At 36.3% G+C, this 15,174-nt stretch overlaps 3 protein-coding genes across 9 annotated transcripts; 1 reads left to right on the top strand and 2 right to left on the bottom strand.

Moving 5' to 3' along the window:
• Nucleotides 1-2,403: 2,403 nt before the first annotated feature.
• On the bottom strand, nt 2,404-5,735 carry LOC110770393 (protein NUCLEAR FUSION DEFECTIVE 6, mitochondrial). Of its 7 annotated transcripts, none has more exons than XR_015835368.1 (4): nt 5,507-5,735; nt 5,276-5,397; nt 3,730-3,801; nt 2,404-2,743 (listed from the first exon to the last, which is right to left on the bottom strand). XR_015835368.1 is itself a non-coding variant. In XM_088252532.1 (4 exons), the coding sequence occupies exons 1-3, from the start codon at nt 5,659-5,661 to the stop codon at nt 4,396-4,398; spliced, it is 288 nt and encodes a 95-aa protein (XP_088108658.1). In that variant the 5' UTR covers nt 5,662-5,735; the 3' UTR covers nt 3,907-4,227; nt 4,352-4,395. The 7 variants fall into 7 exon arrangements, 5 of the variants coding, with proteins under 5 accessions (XP_088108661.1, XP_088108660.1, XP_088108658.1 ...); XR_015835367.1 differs by lacking the exon at nt 2,404-2,743 and adding an exon at nt 2,755-2,996; XM_088252532.1 differs by lacking the exons at nt 2,404-2,743; nt 3,730-3,801 and adding exons at nt 3,907-4,227; nt 4,352-4,406.
• A 405-nt stretch (nt 5,736-6,140) lies between these two features.
• Nucleotides 6,141-8,375, bottom strand: LOC110770408 (uncharacterized). Its single transcript, XM_021974550.2, has 3 exons — nt 8,220-8,375; nt 6,884-7,042; nt 6,141-6,739 (listed from the first exon to the last, which is right to left on the bottom strand). Exons 1-3 carry the CDS (start codon nt 8,229-8,231, stop codon nt 6,461-6,463), a joined length of 450 nt encoding a protein of 149 aa, XP_021830242.2. The 5' UTR covers nt 8,232-8,375; the 3' UTR covers nt 6,141-6,460.
• A 2,443-nt stretch (nt 8,376-10,818) lies between these two features.
• LOC148295306 (protein FAR1-RELATED SEQUENCE 5-like) lies at nt 10,819-15,174 on the top strand. Its single transcript, XM_088251656.1, has 6 exons — nt 10,819-11,014; nt 11,099-11,310; nt 11,719-11,878; nt 12,014-14,187; nt 14,273-14,408; nt 14,677-15,174. The coding sequence occupies exon 4, from the start codon at nt 12,038-12,040 to the stop codon at nt 14,120-14,122; it is 2,085 nt and encodes a 694-aa protein (XP_088107782.1). The 5' UTR covers nt 10,819-11,014; nt 11,099-11,310; nt 11,719-11,878; nt 12,014-12,037; the 3' UTR covers nt 14,123-14,187; nt 14,273-14,408; nt 14,677-15,174.

The following is a 15,174-nucleotide window of genomic DNA, read 5'->3' as shown; positions in this document are numbered from 1 at the left end:
GGGGATCGAGGGACACTCTATTGGAAGTAGGGTTTCTTCTCCCACTTGTGGTTGAGCGGGTAAAGTTATCCAGTTAAACCGATGACCGAGCGCCTCGACATAAAAACACTCGCCTAATCTTGACAATATAGCCCAATTTTTATATTAGTTACCCATATTTTCCTCAATGAAAAGCTACCGCTTTTCTCTAAAAAACTATTATTATTTTTTTAATTTTCCATTTCGAGTTCGACCATATATTTGTAACTTCCATGTTTCTTTTCTTCCTTGGGTGGAACGTGAATGGAAGCTGACAATAATAATAAACCACCAATGAGACGACAAAAACGAATTATTCGACATCAAACCCTATACTATATATATAACTTTGCTTTTGTTTATTTTTCCTTTTCGAGTATCGAGTCTCAGCAATTTTTATATATTTTTGAAGTGTACGATGCCAATGATATAAACTGCTTAGGGATTTTTCTCTGTCTGAATACGGACCATTAGACTAAGGACTAATTGATTGACGAGAAGACAAATGAGATGTAGAATTATATCCTATAGGCTATAGCATTCATCTTGTTTGTTAGCTTTGTTAAAGCATTTATAATGAGATTCCTAAACCACTTCTTTAGATAAATTTTAAAAAGAAATTGGAAATATGCAACTCCAACCAGAGGCGGAGCTACATCTAGGCTTGCCATGGCCCTGGCCCCCCATTTAATTTTCAATCTCTTGTAATATATTATAAAATATATGATATAGCAATACAATTACTGCAATTAGATTAGTGGTGACCTTCTCAGTTGAACATGAAAAACTTATGTGGAAATGATTTTGAAATTTTGACCCTTCCATGTTAAGAATCTTAGCTCTGCCACTAACTCCAACCATGCTCCCTATCCACCTCCTAAAATATGAAGATCTATAGGAGCTCCTAAATATGAAGAGAGAGAAAGGACTTTTAGTAGCTCCCTATAATTTAATGATACTTTGTTCTATGCATAGTTTAAACTTTTAATTAATGCTAACTTTTTTTTATATTATTTTTCATAGAAATGGACCAATTATATTGAATTAAAAAATAACTAGGGAGTATGATTAGAGTTCAAATTTTATAGGCTTTTTATCACAAATGGTCCTTCACGTTTACGAAATTATCACGAATGGTCCTTGAGGTTTTTTTGTGACACTAATAGTCCTTAACGTTTGAGTTTTTTTTATCACAAATGGTCCCTACCGTTAAAAATGCTGTTAAGTGTGATATGGAAGATAAATGGAGCCCACATGTCCAATCACATTGTGACATGTGGACAAAAAATAATTAAATAATTTTTTTGAATGAAAATTCCTTTTTTTTTCCTGCAACTTTTCATCCTTACTCCGTCTCTCCCCCCCTCTGCCTTTGCTCTCCCCCCTTTGCTCTCCATCTCTTATCCCTCTGTTCTCATCTGAAAAATCCATCACATCATTAGTATCCTCCAAGGCACCTTGTTGGGCTGGTGCAAGATTAAGCCCCTGCAAGGTCTTGTAATTCTTCTCTAGCAAATTGATGACACTTTTCTGCCTAAAAATTGAGCCAAGCATTTTGTTCTTCCTATTGAAACAGACCCGCAAAAAGCCATCCCACTCCTTTTGGTTCACTTCAAAAGGTGGTTTCTTGGGTTCAATTCGAACGACAGAGGAATCTACCGTAGGCGGAGGGCGAAAGTTGTTACTTCCAACTTTGAGTAGGTGGGAGACCTAAGACAAGAGTTGCGTGTTGACGGCAAGATGAAAGTAGAGCTTGTCACTAGAAAAAAGGGGGATGAAAAGTTGCAGAAAAAAAATGGAATTTTCATTATAAAAAAAAAATTTATTTATTTTTAATCCACATATCACAATGTGATTGGACATGTGGGCTCTCTTATCTGACACGTCAAACTTAACAGAATTTTTAACGGTAGGGACTATTTGTGATAAAAAGCCCAAACGTTAAGGACTATTAGTGTCACAAAAAAACCTCAAGGACCATTCGTGATAATTTCATAAACATGAAGGACCATTTGTGATAAAAAGCCAATTTTATATAGAGCTCTTAAAATAACTTTTGTATGCTTTTAGCAAAATTTTAACTTAAAAAAAAATAGGGAGTATGATTGCGAATGATGATGCGTCTTTCCCTCTTTGGATTCAAGAATCAAACAAAGTGCTTCGATTTGTGAGAGTGTTCAAGTCTTAGCCTTGACTGCATTTAGTTCTAGTCAAACTTCTTTCAACCGGCTTTCAGGCCATCTTTAAAGCCTCATGGCTCATGGACGATGAGCAATTTGGCCTCTTCATAAAGTCAAATTTCTCATCCTATAAGAAGGTCTAAGCAGGTTGACTTGGTCAACTTACTCTGGGCCTGTTTCCAAGTAGATGTATTTACTTCTGTCATATAAAAATTAAATAAATAATTAAGTAAAAGATATATTTACTTATTAGGCTCAGAATCATGAGAAATGAGGAGAAGGGAAGATGATCCATAGCTTGGATCAATAAGTTCAACCTCAACCTCATCATGATCAGGATTTAGAAATTGGAAAATGATATAAAAACAATATAAATCATCATGACATCTACTTCCTCAAAATGATTGTAGAACCAAAAACATTTCTGTGAATTATCACAGCCAACTATGATGAAGCATGCCTCAAGCAAAGTCCTACAGAGTCGATTCAAATCCAATGAAAACTACGATCAATGCACCGCATCCCAATAGATAATAATCATCCATCTACAATAAAAGAAAAAGAAGTAAACTTTTTATGAAGACTGAAAAATTTGGAACCATTTTAACCATAATTTGCAGTTCAGATGAAAATGTAATGTATAATGAGACAAAAGCATGAGTTAATTTAGACATTAGTTTCTAAGTAAATAACAACAATGTTCACAACTGAAACTTTATAGGCAAGGCAAACAGAATCGAAACATGGTAAGTCTCCAAGCCAAAGTCTGAAGTCTGCTAATGAGGAATCATCACAGCCCTAAACAAAGAAACAACCACAGTCAAAAGAAGAAGAAGAAGCTTACGAGGGATTTGGAAGCGGGTGGCAGAAAGGGAACTATAACATTTTATCTTCTAGGTCCAGAGTCACGGTACGAGTTAGAATGAAATTTGCAGCAAAGTTATTATCATCCTTAAAACTAAGCAAGTATAAGAATCTTGTGCAACTGTGCAACTATTGCCTAAGAAACTTGACACAAAAAGGGTCAAATTATTAGCAACATCAGAATCATATGCCTACACTTGTTAACTTTTCTGCTCATTCAATCAAGTTATAACAGCTTTCTTGGCATTTCCCAAATTATTCTATGAACATGAAATGCAAGTACTAGACTACCCTATCCTCTATCCAAATAAAGAAAGTTCAACACTAAAGACATATCTTTGCTGAGGAAGAAACTAGATTAGAAACATTGAGTGTTTCCTCCAGAGATGAAAATAGAATGAAGTCATTGGTTGAAAGTGAAACAAGATGTGCACGACTGCAATCCTTAAACTAATTTATGAGGAACCATGATCATCATTGTAATTGTCATTATCATCATACTAAAAACAGATTCAAATTGTTTTAAACCAAAAGACCATTAGGAAGCACCCATACATAATTTTAGTTCCTTTCTGCATCAAGAACTACATTAATTTTTTGCACCACCTTGTCCAGCCATATAAAAAGAATCATCTATTAACCCTACCAAAAAGCTGTATTTAACCACCTTGTCTTAGGGCGCAAGTACATAAAACTTTGCTCGAACCCTCTGATATTCATCATACATCATCATTGCAATCTGAGTGAATACAACAAATCAGGATTATTATTATTATTGTAACTATCCTTGTATGACTATGGTGACACAAATAACAAAGAAAAAAGAAAAGCAGTTCTGCCAGAATTTTCATGTTGACTAAATTTTTGCATTTCCATTCAAAGTTTCAACATTCATATCAGCAGAAACCATCAGATATTCAATTCACCATTGTTGAAAGAATTGCACAAAAGCACATTTATGCAAAGGAATACAACTGTTATATGAATGAAAAACCCAATTTTACACATAAAAGTCAACACTTTGCTAGATAATTGTAGATTGATGTTCTTCTCATCTATTCTACTGAAGAGAACAGTCCAATGAACACTTTCAAAAGTCGACAACAAAAACAAATCCAAGTCACTCCATATTTGATGCTTGATCCTCATCTAGTCTTGTCTTGCCCTACAAAAGAAAAAGCATATGCATTCTTTCATTGTGCAAGACAGGGGATAGATAGAGAGAAAGATGGGATAACCCAAAGAAAATAAGAGATTTTGAAAGAAAATAGGCAAAAAGATTGGCTCACTGATTCAATGTCATGGCCACACTTCCATCCATCATCATCTAACATCACCCCCCTCCTCAGACAAAGAAAAAAAAAAAGAAAATTGAAGAATTTTTAGAAAGAACAATTAGGCCATCTGGAATGTAGGTAAATTACTACACTTCTTTTGCATGTAAAGTTGTCCACTTTTTACTACACCTTGTACAAAAAAAGAAATGAACTGAAATTGAACAAATTAAAACATAGATTCAAAGTAATGCTAAAGGATCTTTATTCCTAATAATTCTAATTTAGGGAGGTCTCTCATTGGAACCTCAAACTTCGCTTTTAGATTTTTTTTAAGGACTGGCCAAAAAACAGATCTTTTATAGAGGTTTCCTAGCTACCATGAAACTGACCATGGGAGCCAATCATATTCCCTCAGCAAAGAAGATCATATATTCAGTTAATTATTCTGACCATGTGAGCCAATCATTTCCTTAACCATTCTCTTCTGGGCACAGATTTCTAAATTTAACTTCTTCATATTATTGGGTTCAGAACAAACAAAAAAAAAAAAAAAGAAGAAGAAGAAAGTCTACATAATACCAAACGAATCACTAAAGGACCCCCGACTTCACTTCAGGGATGAAAGGGCAAATACGGTGGAATTAAAAGCAACAAAAGTGCTCACACCTCAGACCATAAACTAGCAATCGTAGACCAATTCACAGAAAAACTACAATGAAAAAGTTGGCCTTGCTTATAACAAATTAGCTTGCCTATTGGCTCCAACATCCCAGATATCACAACTTGTAATGTACACACAAAGAACATAAATTGAACACAACCACAAGTAAATGAGCTGATAAGCAATTTCCAGTTGCAATGCCACAAATAACTCAAAACAGCAAATACCCATCACGAAATCATGAAGCTATAACTCAAAAGGAAAAGAGGGAATACCTTCAGGGGTCCAACCGTAGGAGCGCTGAGAGACAGAGAGCATCGAAGTGAGCAATGCAGAGGCTGTGGCTGTGTGGTACGGAAGCATCGTCTCCACACAGCAGCTCAACTCCACAGGCGACCTTCACAAGCTCAACACAACATTTCACACATGTTAATGAAAATGAAAAAATGAAAATGAACAAACAAAAATAGCAATAAGATTTAGGGTTTGATGTGCATTTGCTTTACCTGAAAATGCGAGGAGAGGTGGAGCTTTGGTTTAGTTTGGGGATGCGAAATGGAGAGGAGGCTGGTTTGGGTCTGGCGGCGGAAGCGAGCCTCGAGCCGACGGTGGCTCGAGCCGTGGTGGAGCGGAGGACAGACCTGGCGGCGAAGGAAGCCATGGCTGATGGTGTGGTTTTTGGGGTTTTAGGATTTGACGGGGATTTGGGTGAAGGTTTTGGGACTTTAGAGTGGCGGTCTCATGTATGCGTGTGTATGTCTACTCCAATGGATGAGGGACGTGGCATATGATGATTGGGAGCTATGTAGACGGCTATGATTGGGGGATTTAGATTAATTTAGTCAAGATCCAACGGTTTGTATTTATTTGTAAGTCAACTACAAGTAATTTTTTCGTTTGACCATAGTACTCTTAAGTATAATTTACATGTATTTATATTCAAACCCATGTATATATATCTTTCACACGAATATCGTTATAAAATATAAGTATTCATGGTGACATACGAAATCCCGTGTTCGATTCCCCTCCTTCCGAACACCAACATCATTACTAAAAACATACAAAACATAAGTAGGAAATCTTATTTCCAATTGATCTATATGGTGCTTGCTTAGTCAATTTGCACACAAGATGCTCTTATTGCTATCAATCCTTTTCCTTTCTCTTTCATAATCAATTTGAAGAAGGTAACCAATAAATACCACAGCACTCAGTAGAGAACTGTCTGGGGACCCTGGGGTCCTGAACCAAGCTATCAATGACCTCTTGAATTTTTATCACATCCAAACTTTATCAAGTCCTTAGAGCTTTAGAGTAATTTTTTGAATGAAACAAACAAATGCAATGCTCTAAATCAACATGTCAACTCAGTTCTCAGTACACAAAATGGCTGAAGAAATTAGACACAATGTTGTGAAAATTTTATTTCCCTTGTATGGTAGTGTAGATGATGTAGTTTAGCCTTTGCCATCAAACACTGCCTTCTTTGATTTGGTCTTGCTCTTACTGCGGCTTATCTTTACTAGAGCACCAAGCAGCAATGGTATGCAAATTCGTCGAGACATGTCTGCTTGATGCCTTGTAGAGACATCAGCATGTGAACCCTTAATGGAATTCCTGTCATGTTCTTCGAAGCAAATTGAATTCGGGTAGTACAAGCGTCCTCTATCCCCCGTTCGAAACCCTATTAGCCGGCCTAGCGACATGCTGTGGTCTTGGAAGAATGATGCTGTGGACTGTTGATTGCAAAATATACACCAATACATCAGAACTATATAAAAGCTATAACAAATGCATACCATAATTTACGAGAAGGGAACAATTTGGCAATGTGGGCAACCAAGCACTTGAGATCAAGTCAGTTGAAAGATCAAATTTACCTCAGTGTCAAGGTTGGAGGATGACAAAGAGGTGAAACTAGCAGAGGGTATGTGCAAAGGACGGTGTCCTACAACAGCAGCCGGTAAGCTCTCCACCACTCTAAGTCTCATGTTCATGATCTCAAGCCCAAGGGGCCATCCATGGGGCATTTCATGATCCTGGGGAGTTACCAATTCAAACATCACCACATAAAATCTTCAATTCATCAATGTTTTTAGCCAATCACATCTTACTAGTATTATAACATATCTGCGCTCAGTCAATATATATATAAAAATACAACAGAAAATGAAGGTCTTGGACTCAAATCCTTATTGTTCTATTTTTTGGTTTAAAAAATATGAAAGCTAATTCATAGGGCGTTGACCTTTAAGGGTAAAAGTGACCTTGTTTAGGTCTACCTGCTCACTCTGTCTGCAGCTCAACCAATTTGTAATGGAATGATAGTAAAAATGCTCATCTAGTCTTTCTATATAATTCATTTCTCCACAGAGAGAATGACAATGATGCATATTTTATTCTCCTAAAAATGACTTTACATCTAACTGCTACTTTGAACTTTGAATCGGTACCCTGCTAAAAACTATGTTTCTTTGAAAATTTCTAATTAATCATCTTGCAGATTCCAACCAGACGAAATCTTAGTATCAACATAACATACAGCCAATAATTTTGTCAAATTACATGTTAGGAAGAAAAACGCAGATGTAATCGCAATTATGTTTTAGAAAGAACATTCCAAGTCATGGAGCCATTGATTTGTGGCAACTTAAAAGTCTTAAATCATGACCTAAAAAGCTGACAGCCAGAGAAGAACACTTTTTTCTTCAATAAAACAAAGTTCTTAGATTGTCCACACTAAATTTTGTTCTTCCTCCTTTTCCTGATATTGAAGTGACAGATCAAAGCAGCCTTTTTCTGAGACAAAAGGTGCTCATGAAGGATTTTGTCATTGATGAATGATGAATACTTACACATCCATGATACCAAAAATATGATACTACAAGCATGCATGTTCCATTTCTGCTCTCTTAAGAATCCCATAAGCCAAAACAAAAGAAATTGTTTTAAACATTGAAAATTAAAAAGAGGCAGTGAAACTGAGGTAACTATGAGGTAACTATGAGCGTGACCATAACCAGAGCCAGAGGCAAAGCAAGTTTCAATTCTCATAAATCATATAAAATCCTATTCAAACACTGAAAACCCAGAAACAGAGAAGAAGCCAGACCATCATTCAGAAAACAATGGAACAACAAACACACACTAAGAAATCCTAGAGAATTATAAGTACTTCAGTTATAAGAGTTCCGAATGTAAGGCTGAAAATGTTACCTCCGTGGCCATGGCGTGAACAGCCTGAGTAAAAGAAGAAAAGAGAAGCAGAAGATTATCGCAGGAAGTCCACACACTGGGAAAACGTTATGGAGAAAACAAGGGTTGTTTATATTCTTCCTTAAAAAAGACTACATCAGGAGATTAAATGAGCTTGGGTCCCATCTCGATGTCTAGTTCAAATCAAACCTTTGATGATATAACTGCAAATTTACACAACCTCAGCCTGTTGTGTTTTTAATTAACATTTGATAGTTACCATGGCTCAGACAAACGTCAACAGTTTAACCACTAATTCAATTCCTTAATTAAAAATCTTATCTGTGCCACATAACCACCTATTTAAGTAAAGGCTTAACATCATAAATGTCTGGTCTTTTTAGTCTGTTCTTGGTGCAGCCGTGCAGAAATTGAAGTTGAATGTTGTAAACCATGTGGAAATCAAAAGGGTTAGGTGGGTTCATTTAGAAATGAGAAAATATATATTTATTAGGAAACATTAGGAGGTTGAAGCTGTTGAGCAATCTCTGCTGCCTTTTCAAGAGCTGACTGTGATTGTTGAGGTACACTTGGACCTGATGTGAAATTACACTTGTAAATGGATTATACAACAGAACAGAAAGGGTTGTTTTTTGCAGTTTCCTTTTTGCTGCTTAATTATCCTTAAGTTTGAAACAACATTAGTGATCATGACATGTTAACCTTAACGTGGAATTGCACGGTAGATGTGACAAAAGCAATCCGATAATTAATCATGATCAAGATAGAATTCAATTTTGTGTTTATAGCGCTGTTGTGAAATTCATGAATTTCTGATGCATTATCATTGACATTTCCAAGAGCTTTCTAACAGGTTGGCATTTATAGCCTTGTGGTGTATAATATATATCGGATCAAATCATGAATAGTATGGGATGGGTGGGACAAGGCTCGTACTTGAAATGGGGTTTTCACATATGAAGCTGCAAAGCCTGTAATTGCTTTACATATTGTCTGTTTAACTGTACATTTTGAGTTTCCGTTCTTTCTTATCCAAACAGAGCACGCCATTGATTTCATCATGTGCATAATGTTATGTGCATGTATTCAGAAATTGCAGCTTGGGAAGCTCTAAAATCAAATCACTGAAAACGCATTAATAACAGGTGAAAACAGCAAACTAAAGAAGGCAGCTGTAAATTGTAATCGGACAAAGCTAGCTTAGCTGTGTTTCTTGGCCTGCAGTGCAGCTGCTTTTCCCCTCCGCTTTTACTACAAGCACTGTCCACCAATTCCAAAAATGTATCTTTGGGGTTGAAACTTTTAGTGGGTCCAGTTTCTGGGTTGCTAAACTCATATCATTCATTTCATGTCCTTGAATTACACTTCAAGTTAATTACTTGAATCAACTATTGGAAGAAGAAGAAAAAAGATTGAAACTTTGAATCTTTGATCAATCAATTTGAACCAACGATTTAACCTTTTTCACATGTCAACAGTGACGTGCAACTATGCAAGTCAGAGAGAAATTTCTGTGCCCATATTCATTATTCACCAAGAACTCACGGCACAGAAAGTAGAAAGAGAAAAGTTATGACGTGGGAACATCTGAGAGGCTGAGGGAGGAAAGGAAGGAAAATTTTCAGGTGAGAGATTAAAGACCCCATGGATGCTGGCAAGCAGCTTCAGTTGAGATGAGACAATGAAGGTGAAGGTTGAAAGTGAATGGTCGCAAGGAATGATTAGTTGGGTAGGTCAGGTAGGGACCAAAAAGGTCAGGATCAATTTTCCCAAACGTGGCCAACACAGTTGCACGCATAAAATTTTTGTTTTGGTCGCTAGCAACTGGCAAACACCAGCCAAAGCTCGAGTGCCAAGACCTCCTCCACCCTCCTAGGATTTTGAATGCCGACACCGTCCAATTTCCCATATGTTATCCCAACCCACACGGCACACTTCCACTATACTTATAAGCCCTGCAAATTTGGCAGTTTTTCATTAAAGAAAATGCTAATCACAATCGCAAATCGTTAATTAAAATGAACTTCACTCTTAAGAGTGAGATGCATTGAAAGGTTGTATAGCAAACCTCTAAATTGATTATGGATTATGTGTAAGTAATTTCTTATCATTAAGAAAATGACAACTCCCACATGCATCAATGGTCTGAAGTCACTTACAAGATCGGAAGTGACTCACCGTAGCACAGCTTGTTGACCTTTTCTTTCTTCTTGTCAAAGTTCGAACTTTTGTATAATGGGTTTGCCAGCCCCACCAGATTGTTTGGTATTTCTTCGGGCTTATGCTTCAAGAAAGTTGGGCCATATTTTGGTATTTCTGAGAAATGTTAAACCACAACATATGGGCAACTACCCATAACCCCTTACAAAGACGTGCTTATTTTCTTCTGGTGGACTCTTAAGTTTAAATCTTATCTGTTGGTGTAGACCATAGGGAGCTGCTAGAATGCAGAGGCTAATATGAGGAGGTTATGTGCGGGATGATAACAACCGTCAGTTTCAAATGAACGGTTCAGATTTAAGTAGGAAGTTTTGTTACAACCGGGTTAAAATTACCCATCACAAAATGAGCAACCCAGAACTTCTCTCTCATCTCTTCTCTTTTCTTTGAAATAGAGGTCAAAAGTCTTAGGTCTGAAACTTCCTCTGGAGACAAACAAGAGCTGCCCCTTTCCAACTTCCAGAAATTGAATTTGCTGCTCCAAAAAGAAAAAAAAACGAAGACACTCAGCTGTGGAGGATGTTGCTGAAGGAGGAGGAACAAGGGTTGAAGCCCACAGCTCAATTCTTTCACTGGTATGTGATTTTTCAGCCTTATTGCAAACTCTTTTATTCAAAAAAATATTCTGTTTTGTTAAACCCCTGTCATTAACGTTGCAGAAAATGGTTCATCATTACCCATTACAACAACTATAACTTGAGAGCTCTCTTATTTTGTCTTTGTATCACAAAAATTATTTGCAAGATCTTCATAGTAGAGAGAAAAGAAGAAAAAGAGAAACATGATATGTTGAAAGAGCCTCCGTTTCTGAACAAGTAAAACCCAAGTTTTCAATAACTTGCAGTACTCTTCTTCAACTCCAACTGCGATGGTAAGTCAAACACTCCAAAACCACTTCTCTTTGTTTCTTTGTTTCACTGATTTTGCTTTTAATGTTTTCCAATTTCTTGTAATTATTATTATTTTTTGTTCTCTTTTGTATTTATATTTCATTTGAAAATTTGATTTTTACAATTTTATTTTATTTTCATACATAAATATTCTTTCTTGCGTTTAACCCCTTACTACTTTGGGTTTTATTATGATGCCTTTAGTATATTGGCTTTAAGCTTTGTTGAATCAATACTTAATAAATAATGAAAATAACAACACGTTAATCTAATGGTGATCTTTATGGGTCTTGCATACATACAGTAAAAATAAGTTCTCTAAAAATATCTTGGGTTTGTCTTACCTCAATTTATTTTATGGCTTTTTAATAATTGATAATCTGCTACAGGTTGACACAAGTTTGCATCTTAATTTTCTATATGTGCTCTCATGGAAAAGTTTGATTGAATCAACATGGAGGAGACAATAAAAGGAAAGCAAAAAACGCAAGGATCAATTTTGCTCCATAACATAGGGGAGTTGCATTCAAATTCTTGGATTTGTTGCTGGTAAGTTTTTTTTTAGAAAATCATTATATATGTCTTTGTTTTCAACTGATGATGGTACAAAATTTAAATTGCTTTCATAATTATTTTGTTTTGTTTTAGCTATTTCTGAAATGTTTGATTCAAATGTTATGGAAGGTATCAATAATCTATGTGAGTAAAATGGTTGGGGACTCAGAGGAGAATGATGATTGTGTAATCATTGATGAAATGATTTACATACCTGAAGTCAGAAACGAGGAAAGACCAAAAGTCGGGATGAAGTTCGATTCACTTGATTCCGTTTATGATTTCTACAATAGATATGCGTTATTGGCTGGCTTTAGTATTCGACGCCATTCCAGCGGGAGGGAAAAATACAGTAAAGAAATTCTAAGAAAAGAATTTGTATGTTGCAAACAAGGTGTGTTTAAAAAAGAAGAGCCTAGGGTGATAAAAAGACACCGAGGGGTAAGTAGATGTGGTTGCAAGGCTAGGGTTGTTGTTGTGAAGGTTTCTGGGTGCAAACAGTATGCTTTCTCTCTCGTTGTAGAGGGACACAATCATACGATGACACCCCCAGAAAGAGTGCATTTTATGAGATCACACCGTCATATTTCAGAACCTGCAAAGCTACTCACAAAACAACTCGGTTCAGCTGATATACCTACTCATAAAAAGATGAGTATTTTGGAGGTGCAATCTGGAGGAATGGAGAAAATTGGTTTTACCAAAAAGGATATTTACAATTTTGAATATTATGAGAGTAGCCTAATGAAGAACCATGATGTTGAACTGGTGACTGAGTATTTTTTAGCTGAACAGAAAAACAATAGATCATTTTATTTCAAGATTGAGGGAGATTCCAATGACAGGCTTACTCGATGTTTTTGGGCAGATGCAACTTCTAGACGAGCATACGGGTTTTATGGAGATGTTGTTGTGCTCGATACCACATTCAACACGAACCGATATGGCTTGCCATTTGCACCAATGTTGGGGGTTAATAACCATGGTCAGACAATTGTTTTAGCTTGTGCATTTTTAAGTAAGGAAACGACTGAGTCATTTATTTGGATGTTTGAGGAGTTTAAGAAAGCCATGCCAGGTGGTGAGCCAAAAATGATCATTACAGATCAAGATGCAGCTATGGCTAGAGCGATTTTTGAAGTATTCCCCACTACATTTCATCGACTTTGCATATGGCACATCACAACCAAGTTCTCTGATAAACTACCACGGATTGCTTATGAGGAATATTGGAAAGAGTTTAAGGAAACCATCTGGGAGATTGACAATATAGATGAATTTGAAGAAAAGTGGCATGCAATCGTTACAAAATCTGGTTTGACTGACCATCCATGGCTAAGTTCAGTTTTTGATTTGCGAAAATCATGGGTTCCAGCCTATGTAAAACATATTTTTGCTGCTGGAATGTCAAGCAGTCAAAGAGCAGAAGGCTCTCATGCATTTTTCAAGCAATATATATCAAGGAGAAATTCATTAATGGATTTCATAACACGATTTCAAAGGGCACTTTCCCATCAACGTCAAAATGAGTTACTTGCTGATCACATTGATGCATTTGAAAATCCTCAATGTGCTCTATTGATGACAATGGATAAACAAATGGCTGAAATATACACAAAGGCAATGTTCCAAAAGTTTGAACAGGAGCTAATGCAAAGTTTACCGTGTTTCATGGAACTGAAAATGGATGATGCTTCCAAAGCTATCTATAAAGTGAGTGAAAGGAAAAGGGGGAAAACAAGAGTGACAGAAGTTGTATATGATAAATATTCCGATCAATGGTCGTGTAGCTGTAAAGGATTTGAATTTATTGGGATTCTTTGCTGCCATGCACTGGCATTGTTAAAAAGAGAGCAAATTGAATATCTGCCCAATAAATACATTTTGAATAGATGGAAGAAAACTGCAAAATCTGGATTTGTGTCAGATTCAAATGGCAATGAAATTAAAGATTGTGAGAACAGTTCTCTCCTAATAAAGCGAAGTAGAATGTCCATACTTGCTTCAGATGTAATTGAGCATGCTTTAATGTCCGAAGAAGGTTGTGAGCTATTGTCGAATAATCTAAACGATACGCGGGTGACATTGAAGTTATTGAATGATGGGGTCAGTCCAAGCAAAGTTGGAGGGTCCAGCTCCCAAACACGATATTTGAAGGACCCTAAGAGAGTAACGCACAAAGGAAGCTCAAAACGAGTAAAGGGAGCAAAGGAAAAAGGAATGGAGCGAGGGATCTGACATTGTCAGCAGTGTGGACAAACTAGTCATGATATAAGACGATGTCCAAGAATGGCGAACACACCGTAAGATTGTACAAATATTTATAAATAATAGCTAAAATTCCAAGTGGTTTATTTTATTGTAATATTATGCTTGGTGTTTATGTAGGGCATCCCCGTCAGACAATGAAGAATCAACTCCGATCAATCTTAGTGACCCGTTATTCGATGAATTTGATAGCATGCACGGACCTACCAAGTGATTTATGTTTCTACTATACGAAGCTCATTTTTCGTCAATATTGGTGAGCATTTTGAAATATGATTCAATAGTAAGAAATCTTATTATTTTGTGTTGTTTCGTTTTGTATCAGCTTTTGTGTTTTTTCCTTGATTGGTTTTGGTTTTCTCTGAAGTTTTTTTGTTTCTCGATTGGTGGTGTTAATTTATTGGAGCCTTGCTTTCTTGCTTTCTTTTGCCTTTGTATTTTTCTGATGTTAGGTGTTTTAGGATTTTTCTTTCCTTTCAATAATCTCTCTCTTGAGATATTTGACTCTTTTTTTTTAATGACAGTTGGACCCAGATTTTTGGCTTATGGAAGATTGTTGTCATTGAGAACCTTCATCAATTTGGCTGTTTTTTATGAGAGTTGGACCTATCAACTCTTAATTTTGACGGTGCACATGTAAGGGTATCACATCCTTTTTTGAGAAAAGATACACATTCGGTGTATATTGCATGTATATTACGTGTATATTGTTTGTCTATTGCTTGTTATTGCAAGCTTATTAACTGTGTATTGATTGTTCATTGTCTTTATATAGCCATTTATTGCCTTTTATGGTAATACAAAGGCAATTCGGGGTAATACCGTGGCAATATAAAGGCAATTGGGGGCAATGCAGTGGCAAAATGAAGGCAATTGGAGGCTATATAGTGCCAATACTAGAGCAATAGGAGACTATACATTGGCAATACAAAAACTCCAATAGTCCACGATTTTGTAAACATTGCTATCTGAAGGATACATGAAATTTTGTGACAAGGTTATGAGATTATTTTGTACTAGTT

This window comes from Prunus avium, chromosome 4 (genome assembly GCF_965620075.1).
Source record: "Prunus avium chromosome 4, drPruAviu1.hap1.1, whole genome shotgun sequence".
Classification (NCBI taxonomy): domain Eukaryota; kingdom Viridiplantae; phylum Streptophyta; class Magnoliopsida; order Rosales; family Rosaceae; genus Prunus; species Prunus avium.
Note: the sequence above shows the minus strand (reverse complement) of the source record. Positions and strands in the feature narration are given on the sequence as shown.

Coding starts and splice junctions, on each gene's coding strand:
- LOC148295306 (XM_088251656.1), top strand. CDS start 12,038: ATGGTTGGGGACTCAGAGGAGAATGATGATTGTGTAATCATTGATGAA.
- LOC110770393 (XM_088252531.1), bottom strand. CDS start 5,661: ATGGCTTCCTTCGCCGCCAGGTCTGTCCTCCGCTCCACCACGGCTCGA. Junction 5,398..5,506: donor ACCTCTCCTCGCATTTTCAG/GTAAAGCAAATG, acceptor GAGCTTGTGAAG/GTCGCCTGTGGAGTTGAGCT. Junction 4,228..5,275: donor CTACGGTTGGACCCCTGAAG/GTATTCCCTCTT, acceptor TTTCTTTTGTAG/GGCAAGACAAGACTAGATGA.
- LOC110770408 (XM_021974550.2), bottom strand. Junction 6,740..6,883: donor CCTCCAACCTTGACACTGAG/GTAAATTTGATC, acceptor TGCAATCAACAG/TCCACAGCATCATTCTTCCA.